Genomic DNA, 13,948 nt, shown 5'->3' with positions numbered 1-13,948 from the left:
AATTTTCATAATGCGTTTACTACTTTCTCTATGCACATCTCTGAAATCAATGCAAGTAAATTAACTTATTAATAAAAATAAAACAATTGTTTATCATAAGTAAAAAGGAAAAAAAGAAAAACTTCGAAAATGTAAGGTCAAAGTCGACATTTTTAGAAAGAAACGAGGGCATTTTCGTGAATAAAAAAATCTCTGAGCACAATTGAATATTTGAATTGATTGTGTTCGACACAGTAAAAAATCTGCAGAAAAACTTTAACATAAAAGAAGAAAGAGCTACCAGAGAGAGAGAGAGAGTAAAGATATTAGCTGTCTTCTTTACCTGATCATTTCTTGGTATCTATATTTCTGTGTAAAAAACAATGTTTCTAAAGCCTAAAAGAGACTGTTAAACAGAATCACTGCTGAAAAAAAACACATTGATATTGGAAAAGCACAGCTCATTCATTCATTAGCAGAAGTTATTGATTTAAGGGTGTGGGTCAACTTTGAAAAATCCCTTTCATTCATTGTCCAGTTTCTCCGATTCAGCTCTTTCAGGTCATTATTATTATTTTCTTGAGTCGAATTTTTGTTACATAGTTTCAGTTTTGGGCAGAATGTTGTGTTTTTTAGCTGTTTTTTGATGTTGAAAACACAGCAAAAAATTTAATGAGTGACAAAGATATATGTATGTATACATTACAGACAGCTAAGACCCATCACATTGTATCTTCAACATCAATATCCTTTGGCCCCAAAATCAATTGATGAACTATCCGTAAAAGTACTGTTCGTTTACTGCTCTCGACTTTTTTGTATTGATATTGGGATTTTGTAGGTTGGGGGAGGTTCATTCTACGATCTGAGTGCTTTTGGGTTTTTGCTTCACTTTTATTATCAGCTACAGGTCACTGAAAACTTCAACTCTTGTGTCATTTCAACGATTTTGGGTCGTCGTCTTTTAGCATTTTGGACATTTGGGATGCTTTTGCATTTTGTGATATTAAGTGGCAGAGGAAAACTGTTACAAGTACTGTTCCTATTCCATTATTAGATTCTGAATTCCACGGTTTTCTTGCGTTGTTGTATTCCATTTTTAAACATAAAGGGGAAAAATAGGGTCAGCGTTTCAATAGTTCTCCTCATCAGGGGAAACAGCTCATTTCTTTCAGCTGAGGCTTTTAGCACAAATTTTTGACTCTTGTGATCTGAAAAAGCAGCATATAAAAGAACACTTTATTTGGTAACCCTTTTGACTGTAGTGTTTGTGGGACAATATCTCTGTCCTTTGCATTGTATTTTTGCAGAAAAATCATGTGTTCAAGTTTTGGTGTTTATACACTTTTGAGTTATTTTTGCTTCTAAATTTGGAAAAAAAGAAGGGTGAATCTTCTTTCTTTTAGCTAAAGTTTCTTGAGAAATTGACAAGGCCTATAGGGTTAAGAAACACTGTGATAGAATAGGGGCTATTTTGGTGTGTATATGCATAAAGGTCACAACTTTTTGGTGGGTCAGTTTAGTACAATAATGAATGCTTATATTGTTTTCTTCTTATTGTTTGTAGCAGACATGAATTCCATGTGGGTTCTAAGATCCGGTATCTTGGTAAAGAGAAATAGTGTCATGTCTCTGTTGATTTGAGTACAAAGTTAAAAAAAGAACCACTATAGTGTTGTGATGAGTAAAGAGATGAAGAAAGGAAAACAGGATATGAGTTGTGATGCTGCTGAGAAAATGATGGTGGCTGTTAAGGCTTCTAAGGAAATACCCAAAACAGCTCTTGTGTGGGCTTTGACTCATGTTGTTCAGCCTGGGGATTGCATTACGCTTCTTGTGGTTGTACCTTCACAAAGCTCTGGTAATTTCTATTTTCTTTGTTCTTTTATGGTGTCCTAAAAATTATCATTCAGTGCAGCTTGCAATTCTCTAGCTGCTTACTTCTGTAATTGCTAGTTGAATTGTTGGTTAGTACTTCTGTTATACGAGAGACTTTTTGGCTTGTTAATTGTTTCTGCTCGCTTATCGTTGACATTATGGTATTCTTGTTTGAGTGAACCTTAAATTTTTTAAGGGTATCACCAATGTATTCTCTTTTCCTGAAAATTTTCATAGATAAGCTTCCACTGGCAATTCTAAGAGTGGGAATTACTTCACGCAATACTAATTATTTCATTGATACTTATTCTGTTTCATGTTTTTGCTTTACTGCTTTCTGATGGGGTTTTTCATTTATTAACTTTGTCCACTTGTTATATTGTTGTTTTCATTTGATGATGTTTTTGTGCTAGCACAAAAAAATGTCTTGTGAAAAGTACCTTTTTGTAAGAGTTTTGCAATATTTTGTAGGTAGGAAGCTATGGGGTTTCCCTAGGTTTGCTGGAGATTGTGCCAGTGGCCACTGGAAGTTGCACTCTGGAAGTAGTTCCGAGCACAAATCCGACATAACAGATTATTGCTCCCAGATGATCCTTCAGCTCCATGATGTTTATGATCCCAACAAGGCAAGGCATACAAATTCTTTATCTCCACTGTTGAGACATCATTACAACATTTGGTACTAAACATTTGGTTCTTCCTGTTTTCCTCCAGATAAATGTCAAGATTAAAATTGTTTCTGGTTCACCACATGGAGCTGTGGCTGCAGAGGCAAAGAAGACTCAAGCTAGTTGGGTCGTTTTGGACAAGTAATGTTTAGCAAGTTTTTAGAGTCTGATGCCTTGTTACAGTGATGTTATATTTTCAAGCTTTATTAAATTTGCTTGCTTATTATTGTCTGAATTTCTCTAGACATCTCAAGCACGAGAAGAAACGCTGTATGGAAGAGTTGCAGTGCAATATTGTAGTCATGAAGCGATCTCAACCAAAAGTTCTCCGCTTAAATTTAGTTGGCTCACCTAAAAAGGAACCTGATGTGATAGGCACGTTATCTTCTGAGCAAACTCAAACATGTGGAAAAGAATCGAACAAAAAGGATTCGTTGGATTCCTCTCGAGGTCCACTAGTAACTCCAACAAGTAGCCCAGAGATGTTCAGTACAACTGAAGCTGGTACTTCATCCGTTTCAAGCTCTGATCCTGGAACTTCACCATTTTTTGTCGCTGAAGTAAATAGGGATATGAAGAAAGCAGATTTGTCGGCTGCTAAGGAAGATCAAGATGTAGATGAATCGAGTTCAGAGAGTGAGAGTGAAAATTTATCTGCGTCATCAAGTTTAAGGTTCCAACCATGGATGGTGGATATGATCACTTCACATTCTGAACTCTCGCAAATCAAAGGGAAGAGCTCGTTGAGAACTCATGACAGGCCACAAGATTCCACAAATAAGGCATTGCTGCGGAAGTTTAGTAAGCTTGATGATGAAGGTGATTTTGGATCCCCGAGTTGCAGATCTGATTTGGAGTACAGTGGTAATGTGAGAGAAGCAGTTTCGCTATCTAGAAGTGCACCTCTTGGCCCTCCTCCCTTGTGCTCAATTTGTCAACACAAGGCGCCTGTATTCGGAAAACCTCCTAGGTGGTTCGCTTACGCTGAACTGGAGCTTGCAACAGGAGGATTTTCTCAAGCCAATTTTTTGGCTGAGGGAGGATACGGATCTGTTCATAGAGGAGTCCTTCCGGATGGTCAGGTTGTTGCTGTTAAGCAACACAAATTGGCAAGTTCTCAAGGGGATCAAGAGTTTTGCTCGGAAGTGGAAGTGCTCAGTTGTGCTCAGCACCGAAATGTTGTAATGTTGATAGGATTCTGTATCGAGGACAGCAGAAGACTGCTCGTATACGAATATATATGCAATGGATCTTTAGATTCTCATCTATATGGTATGTGATACTCACATTTTTTGCTTCTGTCCTTGACAGCTCCGATGAATGTGACAATATTTTCTTTAATCAGTAAATAGACCTCTATCTAGTTTCTAGCTTACTTTCTTGCTTTACTAATTTGTAATTAAACAAGGTGAAGATGTATTTGCATCGCTTCTCAAATTTGATTACCTTGCAAATTTTAATTGACAGCAAAGTTATGTTTTTTAGATGTTCAGAGCATTTCAAAATTGGTAGATTTTTCTTTTTCACTTTCTGAATCTAAGTTGATCTCGTATGAAATAAAGTTGCACTTAATAAAATTTATATGGAAAAAGTTTATGAAGAGGTTTTGGTGATATGTTCCTTCATCTTCAAGGTTGATTCTTTTGTCTATTTAATATTTAAATTACTTTCTGGTTTTCACAGGTCGTACTAGAGATCCTTTGGAATGGTCTGCTCGTCAAAAGATTGCTGTCGGTGCTGCCCGAGGTTTACGTTATCTTCATGAAGAATGCAGAGTGGGCTGCATTGTCCACCGAGATATGAGACCCAACAACATTCTCATAACCCATGACTTCGAACCACTAGTATGGAAATCTCTTTTCTCCTCAAAAGTTTAATGATACACATTACTCATGAGTATACATTTTATGCATTGTCAAGGCACTGATTAGAATACTCATTGGAAAAAAGTTGATACTAATAGAAAAGTATGTGATGAAGTCTCTATTATATTTGATTATACTATTAGTCTCCAAATATCATTGCATACTGGACTATTTCAACTACACATCTCGGTTGAGCACAAATTACATTTTCTTATTCGCTCTTCCTTTTCCAGGTTGGAGACTTTGGTTTAGCTAGGTGGCAACCTGATGGTGACACAGGTGTTGAGACGAGAGTAATTGGAACATTTGGGTAGGCCTCGAAAGTTGTTTGGTTTGTTTTGATGTCATGAATCAATCGGCTAATTTGTGGAATTTAGGTACTTGGCGCCGGAGTATGCTCAAAGTGGCCAGATTACAGAAAAAGCTGATGTTTACTCATTTGGAGTGGTACTGGTGGAGCTTGTTACAGGACGCAAGGCGGTGGATCTTACCAGGCCTAAGGGCCAGCAATGTCTCACAGAATGGGTATATATTTAGTTATCTTAATTGCAGCCATTTTTCTGCTGACATGAGGAAATATGTATTTGGAGATAAAGGAGAGCGTCCTCCCCTTTCATGTGTAGCTGATATTGTAATTAATTTGTGTTAGGCGCGTCCATTATTGGAAGAATGTGCAGTTGATGAGCTAATAGATCCCCGGCTAGAGAACTGCTACTCCGAACATGAAATATACTGCATGTTGCATGCTGCATCTTTGTGCATACGACGGGATCCTCAGGCCAGACCTCGCATGTCTCAGGTAATGGTACAACTTGTGTTTTCATTTTTCACAAACATGAATGCATGCAATGGCAGATATAGCATGCAACCAACAAGTTTAACTTAACAAGCATTTTTGACACAACATATATTTTCATGTGGAAAATCACTAAAATTTCAAAAGAATTGACTTCTGGACCCATAATTTCATATATGAAGCAAGTTAAGTTCCAAGAACCTTAAGGCTGAACTCATCAAGTGAAGTCTTGGATCCAAATCTTGTTGCCCGTTGCATCTTCGTGCTTTGATATTTTGCCATGTATATTGGGGAATTCTCACGTTTCTTTGGATGTTGTGGTGAAGGTACTGCGGATACTTGAAGGCGACCTCATCGTGGAATCTGGTAAACTGTCAGCAACACCTGCTTATGATGTTGGAAATTAAAGTGGAAGAATTTTGTCAGATTCGCTGCAACAGTACCAAAGGTTCAGTGGTTCCTTGTTAAATGATGGATTAGAGGGCTTTAGTGCTAAGCTCTCTTTTGACAAAAGGAGCCCCTCCAATATTTGGGATAGGGATCCATCCAGGAAAGCATATTAGGACCATCTGTAAATTGCTTTATATTAACACTAAGATACATATGCTGGTTTATCAGGTCTATTAGCCAGGCATTTTTGTCGAAAGCCATGTTTTTTGAAATATCTTGTATAGAAGGTAGGCGTAATAGTTATATGTTTTTATATTTGCTGGCCTGTCTACATATTTTCTATTTTAGGATTTAATGAAAAACTGGTCATTGTACTCAATACCCAAGTTGTTTATTCGTGTAGCTCAAAGAAAAGAGCTCTATTTTCATGGGCAAAAAAGAATCTAGTGTCGCAATCTTTGTTGCCAGCTTGCCTACACATTTATATTGTTTCGTTCCTTCTCCTGTTAATAAGATAACAAAAGAGATACAATTATACTCCGACTCAACCACAATTGAAAACCCAAAAGATGATACTATGTATGCCAAAGTAATGTGATTTGTTTCTTGAAAGAACAATTAATTGGTGAATTTCTTACAAGGAAAATGCACGAAATGTTAAGAATTCTATAGTTCTCTCAACCCCCACAGTCAGGGAAGAAGATTGAATAACCTATGCCCTGTTGTCATTTTGTACTAATCAGAAACCTCAGAATACTGCTAGAAAAACTATACGGTCCTGTTCAATAATCCATAGCTAAAATCTAAAATAACACAAACATATGTCAAGGCAGTTAAGTCTGCAAAAATCTTCGATTCACATTTCTGCCCTCAAAGCCAATACAAAAGGCATGCAACTGCTAGTCCACAAAAGAGTAGTCAGTTAAGTCAGTAACCATTGAAATGCTTGTTTACCATAAGAAGGCATCTAGGGCTTTCTCATTTTGGATCTCGCGTACCTGAATAGGAAAGGAGGAAAATATCAGCAAAAGCACAACAAGAATGTAAACCTCAGAATATACACGCAGAGCATGACCAGGACTGAGAAGATTACTCTATGTGCATGCCACCCCGATCAGAAGATGGTAATGTGCATCCTTGAAGAGCATTCAGCACTTCAGTTGCTTGGTCAATTCCCTAAAAGGTAAAATACATAAATACATAATTGTAGAGGCGAATTCAGAATTCCAAGAAAATGAGTACACTATTACAAAGAGGTGAATCTGAAATTTATATTTGACGGATCCAACCGTTAGGTTCTTACCATAATTCCAATACCATTTAGAATTTATAGGATAAAATTAACTTTTTTCTTGCAATTTTAGTAGTTTTTAACGTATATACTTAATACTACAGACCAAAAATGTTGGAATCATTAAACCATGCTGCATCATCCACTGTTATTAGTTTTAATTATATTAAATTTTGTGATGATAAAGGGAGATCAAGGATTTCAATGTGTTGGATTTTGGGATTTTGAAGGGATAAACCAAATAAAACAAGAAAGAAAAGAAAAAATACTTAATTAAAACACAAGAGGGGACACTAGACATGCTTAGGTTCCTACCAATTAAGATTTGAACCTCTAACTTTACTTGTAAAGGAGCACTCGATAATCATAAAACTCTTTGAGCTTGGGTGCACACATGTTACATTTAAGAAATTTTTAAGAAATATTATACATAGTATAGAGAGAGGAGCATGAGTCCACGTGCCCCATGCTCCAACACATTGATATGCCCTCCATAACTGTTGGGAACATGGTTATGGTAAAAACCCTTTGCGGTTAGTAATGTATGTACAGGGAACTCTGATTTTTTCCCGAATTACTGCAGTAGAGATTTAGAATGATTGAAAATTCCAAATACATGAGCATGTCTCTGAGAAATTCGAAATGCGACAGCTGAAAATAAGCTTCTTATTTAGGTAAATTAGTTTCACTTTTAAGTCTTTGACCTGAGAGAAAATTTACAGTTTTGCTGTAGCCACACTAAGAAGCTGCGAGGAGTACCTGAAAATCAGCAAAAGCAACAGGCATCCCGCCTCTTGCACGCACCTTGAGGGTGTTAAATCCAGGATACCTGACAGGAAAGCAACATATACTGTCAATTATAGGTAGCCTTTAGCAAGTTACTTCAAGAGATGGTACGTATGAGAGAGAAATATGTCTCAAGTATAATATTGCCATTCTGCAGCTAGGTACAGAGAACCAATTTTTTAGCCATATGAACACTGAGTTGTGAAGAAAGAACAGAAAGAGAACACCCTCCATTGCAGGAACTTACTTAGAAATAACTTGCTTAAGTTCATCCTCAGTGCAATTTGGACCAAGATTGGCGATAAACAGAGTGGAACATGGTTGTGCACCATCTGTTGTCTTCTCACTTTGTTCCTATAATGTCCAATCCAAAGACGCTAAAAGTCACATTGGTCCATGCATTAATTGAAGAGCACTTGCTGCATAAATATAGCGAAACTTTTGCTTGGAAGTACAGAATACTGTTTTTTTTTTTTTTTTTTTTTTTTGCATTATATTTATTCTGATTTTCAAAATTTGAAAGGCACACTTTCAGAGATTTATCTACTCTGCTTGCAATGCATATGTAACAGTCCAACGTACAACACATGCTACAGATAGAGGGTAATATATAGGCTTACACTTTTCGGGGCCAAAGCATGGTCAGACTCTACCACTTTCTCCTCACTGTTTCACAATAGAGAATAAAAAGTCTTCCATGACACATTAAAGCAACAGACCTCAAATAACCATGCCTTCATAAGTAAATTTAGTTTGAGTATCAAGAATTTTTTACCTTTTCTCTTCCGAAGGATCATCATTTGTGCCAGAATCAGGATTGTCAGGCTCGGAAGCATCATCTGATTCAGTATCACCTGAATAAGCAAACAATGGTAACATGTTATGAGTCTCACTTGAGAGAAATTGGACATATATGCGAAATACAGATGTATTTTGGCATCTTAATGTGTGCACTGGAAGTATATAGCAAAGACCAAGGCTAGTACCTTCATTGCTTGATGTGTCTTTGGCATTTTTGGACTTGGTTCTGTTGTCAATAACTACATAAGGTCCTCTTCCTGAGAATAACCATCTAAATGAGCTAATATAAGCAATAGTCATAAGAAAACAAGAACTAGAAAAGAAATTTCCCATTTTATTGGATATCATGGTATCGGATGCAAAGAGTTTATGGATATCTAATGAATATTAAAAATTGCAATAAATTTATACCTGGAACTTGTACTCTTCTAGAGTTTGATCTCGCCAGTTCAATATGCAAAGTCGATCCTGTTTGAGGATCAAATTCTACACCCTGGAAATGGGAATGGTAAAGGATCAGAAAGATACAAAATGACTAAACTAATAGCAAAGCAAAAGTTGAATGTCCAAATGAGCCTCAAGATAGGTAGCTATTTATTAGGAATCAGCAAAACTAGTTACTGTGGTGATGGCTACATTCATGTAAAAATATTAGAGGAGCCAGATAATTAATCTGTTTTTAAATTTTGAAGTTAGATGAATATGTGATCAGAAAGCAATTTTCATGTCTAATGATTTCCATATTTTTAAAGCAAAGAACACAACCAAATATGTAGATTAGAATGTTTTCAGTTTTTATTTTAATTTGACAGCTTTTGTTCAAGATGAGTATTACGGACAGCATAGAATGACCTCCGGTATTGACTGTCAAAGTTCTACTGCTTGTATGGTTTACAAAACCACCACCACCTCCTCCACTCATCTTCTTATTTGTGTGCTTTTTTTGTGCGTGTGCGTGTGCGTATGTGTATGTGTATGTGAGAGAGAGAGAGAGAGGTAGCTATTTATTAGGAATCAGCAAAACTAGTTACTGTGGATGATGGCTACATTCATGTAAAAATATTAGAGGAGCCAGATAATTAATCTGTTTTTAAATTTTGAAGTTAGATGAATATGCGATCAGAAAGCTATCTTCATGTCTAATGATTTCCATATTTTTAAAGCAAAGAAAACAACCAAATATGTAGATTAGAATGTTTTCAGTTTTTATTTTAATTTGACAGCTTTTGTTCAAGATGAGTATTACGGACTAAAAGATAACAAAAATAAGCATAGAATGACCTCCGGTATTGACTGTCAAAGTTCTACTGCTTGTATGGTTTACAAAACCACCACCACCTCCTCCACTCATCTTCTTGTTTGTGTGCTTCTTTTTTTTTGTGTGTGTGAGAGAGAGAGAGTACACGTAGTAACAAACTCAAATTAGAATTAAAAGAAGGTTAGCAGAAAAAAGAAAACTTTTTGCTCTCTTTTGCACTTAATCTACACTGTGCGCATATAGTGTTAGAAATAGAGGAACAACAAAACTACACCAGATTAAATCATCAACGATGAATTGACACGTCCAGATTAGGGCTGGGCATATATCGGGTAAAACCGATAACCCGAACCGTTAAGTTTTTATTGGATTATCGGTATCGGGTTATTGGATTAACGGTTCGATAACGGTTTAGAATTTTTTTACTATTGGGTTATCGGTTCGGGCTTCGATTTGCCAATTTTGTTAATGGGTTAACCGATAACCCAATAACAATTAATAAAATTATGACTTTATCCTTAAGTATATACAAATGCTAGGGCTTCAGTTCATTCTCTCCTATTCTTTCTCAACCCCACTTTTCAGTTGCTTCATCTTCATTCTTCATAGACCTTACTAGTTACTCCTAGCATAAGTCTTTAGTATGCTATATGTGAATTCTTCTCTTTTTTACTTAACTCAGGCGAGTTGTCTTTTCTTTTTTGCTTAACTCTAGATTTAGTTATCTTATCGGGTAAACCGATAACCGATACCCGATATCTTATCGGTTCGGTTATCGGTTTATCAAATTTGTAAACCGATAATCGGTATGCTAAACCGATAATATTCATAACTGAACCGAACCGACCGATGCCCACCCCTAGTCCAGATAATAAGGCCAAAGTCTCGGTGGGAATAGTTGGATAAGTTTAATGTTTCTGAGACCCTTTATCTTTTAAACAGAAAAACAAGAAGAATGGAATAAGAAGATCTTGGAATAAGGTGGTCTTGAAATCAGCTATATGTAATTTTCAAAATCCAAACAGCATGTGGAACATAACTAGACATACTCAGATTAGATATCTCACATTCAGGGAATGCATGGCTGCCATTGCTGATGGATGATCTATAAAAGTAGCAAAAGCAACAACCTGCATAATGGGAGAAGAAGATTAGAAGTAGAATTGTAAATCTAAACGGATTGGCGCCAGTGACGGAGCCAAGAATGCAAAGGGACTCAAATAAATACTAGAACAGCCACATTTGGATTTAAAACCATGACAAACAAATTCCAAACATCCTTTACAATTACCACTACACAAGAACCTTTCCTTATGTCAAGAGAATCAACAATTTATATATAACTAATTCGTTGCTGCCCTATTAGCACAGTATAATTTTATGGCGAAGGGGATTCAGTGAAACCCCTAGCCTCCACTTAGCTCCACCTTTGATTGGCGCATGGATACTACAATAGATGAAAAAAAATCTTGTCTTTCACTCCCAATTCCTTCATTTTCAAACCGGAAGCTTCAGAAGAGAATAAAGTTTAGACATAGATCATGCTGTCTTCAGAATAACTAACAAATAACTATTTACTTTCCCCTTCTAAGAGTCTCTTTTGTATGTGGAAGAAGCTAAAGTGAAAATGACCTTTGCCTATTTCTGTCTGCATTGCGTATCAAATTCTTTGCAGACGAATGATTATTTCTAATAACAAGTACCTATTTTATTTCTAATCAGTACAGTTTCAGGAAGTGAAACCTTAATTATTTCTAATAACAAGTAAAAACCTTTCCGTCTCCAAAATTTAAGTAATAACAAATAACCTGTCAAAAATTCAAAAATTTAATCCTAGACGTTTCTGAACTTCATAAAACTTCACTCGGCGCCATGTGAATAACTGCTTCAGCTGCAATTCCAATTCTACTGTTTTCAGTTTAAAAAAATCAACTTCTTATAAGCAAGTTGTTACCTAGTGTGAATGAACACTAACGCTGAATGCAGACAATCGGACAGGTGATTGAGCTTTCAACTAAGCACAATTACTCACATAGGGGACCAAAAATTCCTTACTCGGAGAACTTAATGGCTTCATAATATCTTAGCATCTAAATTCGGCGGAAAGTTAGGAGAGAGAGAGAGAGAGAGAGGATACCTGATCCCCTCGACCGGTGTACTTAAGCTGACAAGATTCAAAACCAAGACGGCGGCGGAAGAGATTGTGAATTTCACGAGCTTTAACATCGTCGGGAAGTCCGGATACGAACAGTGTTTTTATATCGTTCTGCTCCTTGCTGTACGCATACACTGGTGCTGTTACGTAGTAAGGATCGTACGCCGGAGGGTGAGCCATCTTCACGGCGGCAGCGGCGGGTTTCGGTAGAGAAGATGATTGAAAGGCCTTCGACTGGCAATTGCAATCGTCTATAGTTTTCAGATTCTTCTTTTTTTTTTTTACCACGGTAAAATACGCTTTACTCACCTGCATTTCATAGCAGGTACAACTCCTTCAGCACGGGCACAAGTAAGAAAATGTATAATCGCATGAGTAAGAAATCACTGTTTTGAATTACAACTGCTATTAGTATACATTAATCATGTCAAATATTTAAGTTATCTGGATTGTATTTTAGTAATCTTAAAATTTACACTTTCTCAGTAAATATCGATAATCATTGGATATTAACTACATAAAAAAATTAACCATTTCTCCTATTTTTCTTTTTTAATACCATTCTTGTCGGTGTCATTGAATCGTAAAAATAGTCAGGAAGCAAAATAATAACTCATATTTATGGTAAAACAATCAAATGTTGAGACAATAAATGACTCTTTGGATAAGATTTAACTCTTTTACTACTACTTGAACTCTTATTTAGTGTGTTTATATCTTAGGAGAAATTCAAAAATAGCCAGATTTATAACTGGTCGTTCAAAAATAGCTCAGTTTCAAAAGTAATCGAAATTTAGCCACTTTTCATATAAAGATAAATCTGAGCGAAAACACTATTCAAAATCCGGAAAATACGCCAGTATATTATACTGGAGTTCCAGCATAAGTATGCTTGAACTCCAGCATATTATACTGGAGTTCCAGGATAAGTATGCTGGAACTCCAGCATAATATGATGGAGTTCCAGCATAAGTACACTAGAACTCCAGCATAATATACTGGAGTTCCAGCAAGTATAATTGTCCAGTATAATATACTGGAGTTTGGAGCACCGGTGCTCCAGTCTCCAGTATATTATACTGGAGTCAGCAAAGTATATCGGTCCAGCATAATATGCTGGAGTTCAAACACAGGTGCACCGAACTCCAGTATATTATGCTGGACCGGTCTCTGTTGTAGCAAAATAGTGGCTATTTTTAAACGCTGAATATTTTTGAATGACTAGTCCGAAAACTGGCTATACCGTGCTATTTTTATTAATATCTCTTAAAAAATATTTCTTTCTTAAAATTTCAGTTACTAAAACATTATTTTCAATAATAATTATTTTTATAATAATGTAATTGAAAATATTATTCTTAATTCAAAACTCATTTTAGTTGGTTATCTAAAAATATAATAAATTCTTTAGTTAGTGAATTGTTTTTATTCCATTTTGATATTTGACATTAACCATGTTAAATATCTGAGTTATTTGAATTATATGTAAATAATCTTAACATTTAAACCTTCTAAATAATTATAGATAATCGTCAGATATTAATTAAGAAACATTACATGAAAAAAGACTAACATTTTCTCAATTCTCGTAGTGATAATTTTATTTTTGCATTATTCTCATAGGTGTCATTGGAACCTAAAAATAACCACAAAGTGAAATAATAACTCATATTTATGGCAAAGCACAAAGGTTGACACGATTCTTTGATTACGACGTGACTCTTATACTACGATTTGAACTCTTATTTGGTATGATTTTCTCTTTCAAAAAATATTTCTATTTTGAAATTTCAATTTCTAAAACTTTATATATATTATAATAATGATTATCTTTATAATGCTGCAAGTGAAGATATTATCATTAGTTTAAAATTTACTTTAATCAGCTATCTAAAATTTAAATGATTTTTTGGCCGGATTTATTTTAGTATGACTCCACTTTAGGTTTATCGATATCTCTAGCCCCAGAATTTGAATTTTTAATACCCTATATATACAAAAATTTTGTTCTTTGAATCATTAAATGTTAAATTAGTTGATTATTATTATAAAACATTGCATATATTGTCTTAAAATTGTTA

The 13,948-nt window shown here is 35.5% G+C and overlaps 2 protein-coding genes across 11 annotated transcripts; one reads left to right on the top strand and one right to left on the bottom strand.

Moving 5' to 3' along the window:
• The first annotated feature begins 235 nt into the window (after window positions 1–235).
• Window positions 236–5,955, top strand: LOC107818001 (inactive protein kinase SELMODRAFT_444075). Of its 7 annotated transcripts, none has more exons than XM_016643901.2 (10): window positions 236–540; window positions 1,550–1,840; window positions 2,329–2,483; window positions 2,572–2,666; window positions 2,770–3,797; window positions 4,209–4,369; window positions 4,624–4,700; window positions 4,768–4,915; window positions 5,040–5,189; window positions 5,513–5,955. In XM_016643901.2, the coding sequence occupies exons 2-10, from the start codon at window positions 1,660–1,662 to the stop codon at window positions 5,591–5,593; spliced, it is 2,076 nt and encodes a 691-aa protein (XP_016499387.2). In that variant the 5' UTR covers window positions 236–540; window positions 1,550–1,659; the 3' UTR covers window positions 5,594–5,955. The 7 variants fall into 7 exon arrangements, with proteins under 7 accessions (XP_016499387.2, XP_016499389.2, XP_075112298.1 ...); XM_016643903.2 differs by having other exon boundaries at window positions 246–540; window positions 1,547–1,840; XM_075256197.1 differs by lacking the exon at window positions 236–540 and adding an exon at window positions 620–766.
• Window positions 5,956–6,156: 201 nt separating this feature from the next.
• Window positions 6,157–12,195, bottom strand: LOC107818002 (uncharacterized). 4 transcript variants are annotated; one of them, XM_016643907.2, is made up of 10 exons: window positions 11,850–12,194; window positions 10,780–10,842; window positions 8,866–8,947; window positions 8,640–8,711; window positions 8,429–8,507; window positions 8,274–8,319; window positions 7,901–8,007; window positions 7,627–7,696; window positions 6,652–6,752; window positions 6,157–6,574 (listed from the first exon to the last, which is right to left on the bottom strand). In XM_016643907.2, exons 1-9 carry the CDS (start codon window positions 12,180–12,182, stop codon window positions 6,666–6,668), a joined length of 939 nt encoding a protein of 312 aa, XP_016499393.1. In that variant the 5' UTR covers window positions 12,183–12,194; the 3' UTR covers window positions 6,157–6,574; window positions 6,652–6,665. The 4 variants fall into 4 exon arrangements, 2 of the variants coding, with proteins under 2 accessions (XP_016499393.1, XP_016499392.1); XM_016643906.2 differs by having other exon boundaries at window positions 6,670–6,752; window positions 11,850–12,192; XR_001655326.2 differs by lacking the exon at window positions 8,274–8,319 and having other exon boundaries at window positions 11,850–12,195.
• Between the last annotated feature and the right edge of the window lie 1,753 nt (window positions 12,196–13,948).

Source organism: Nicotiana tabacum, chromosome 6 (genome assembly GCF_000715075.1).
Source record: "Nicotiana tabacum cultivar K326 chromosome 6, ASM71507v2, whole genome shotgun sequence".
In the NCBI taxonomy this organism is placed as follows: Eukaryota; Viridiplantae; Streptophyta; class Magnoliopsida; order Solanales; family Solanaceae; genus Nicotiana; species Nicotiana tabacum.
Note: the sequence above shows the minus strand (reverse complement) of the source record. Positions and strands in the feature narration are given on the sequence as shown.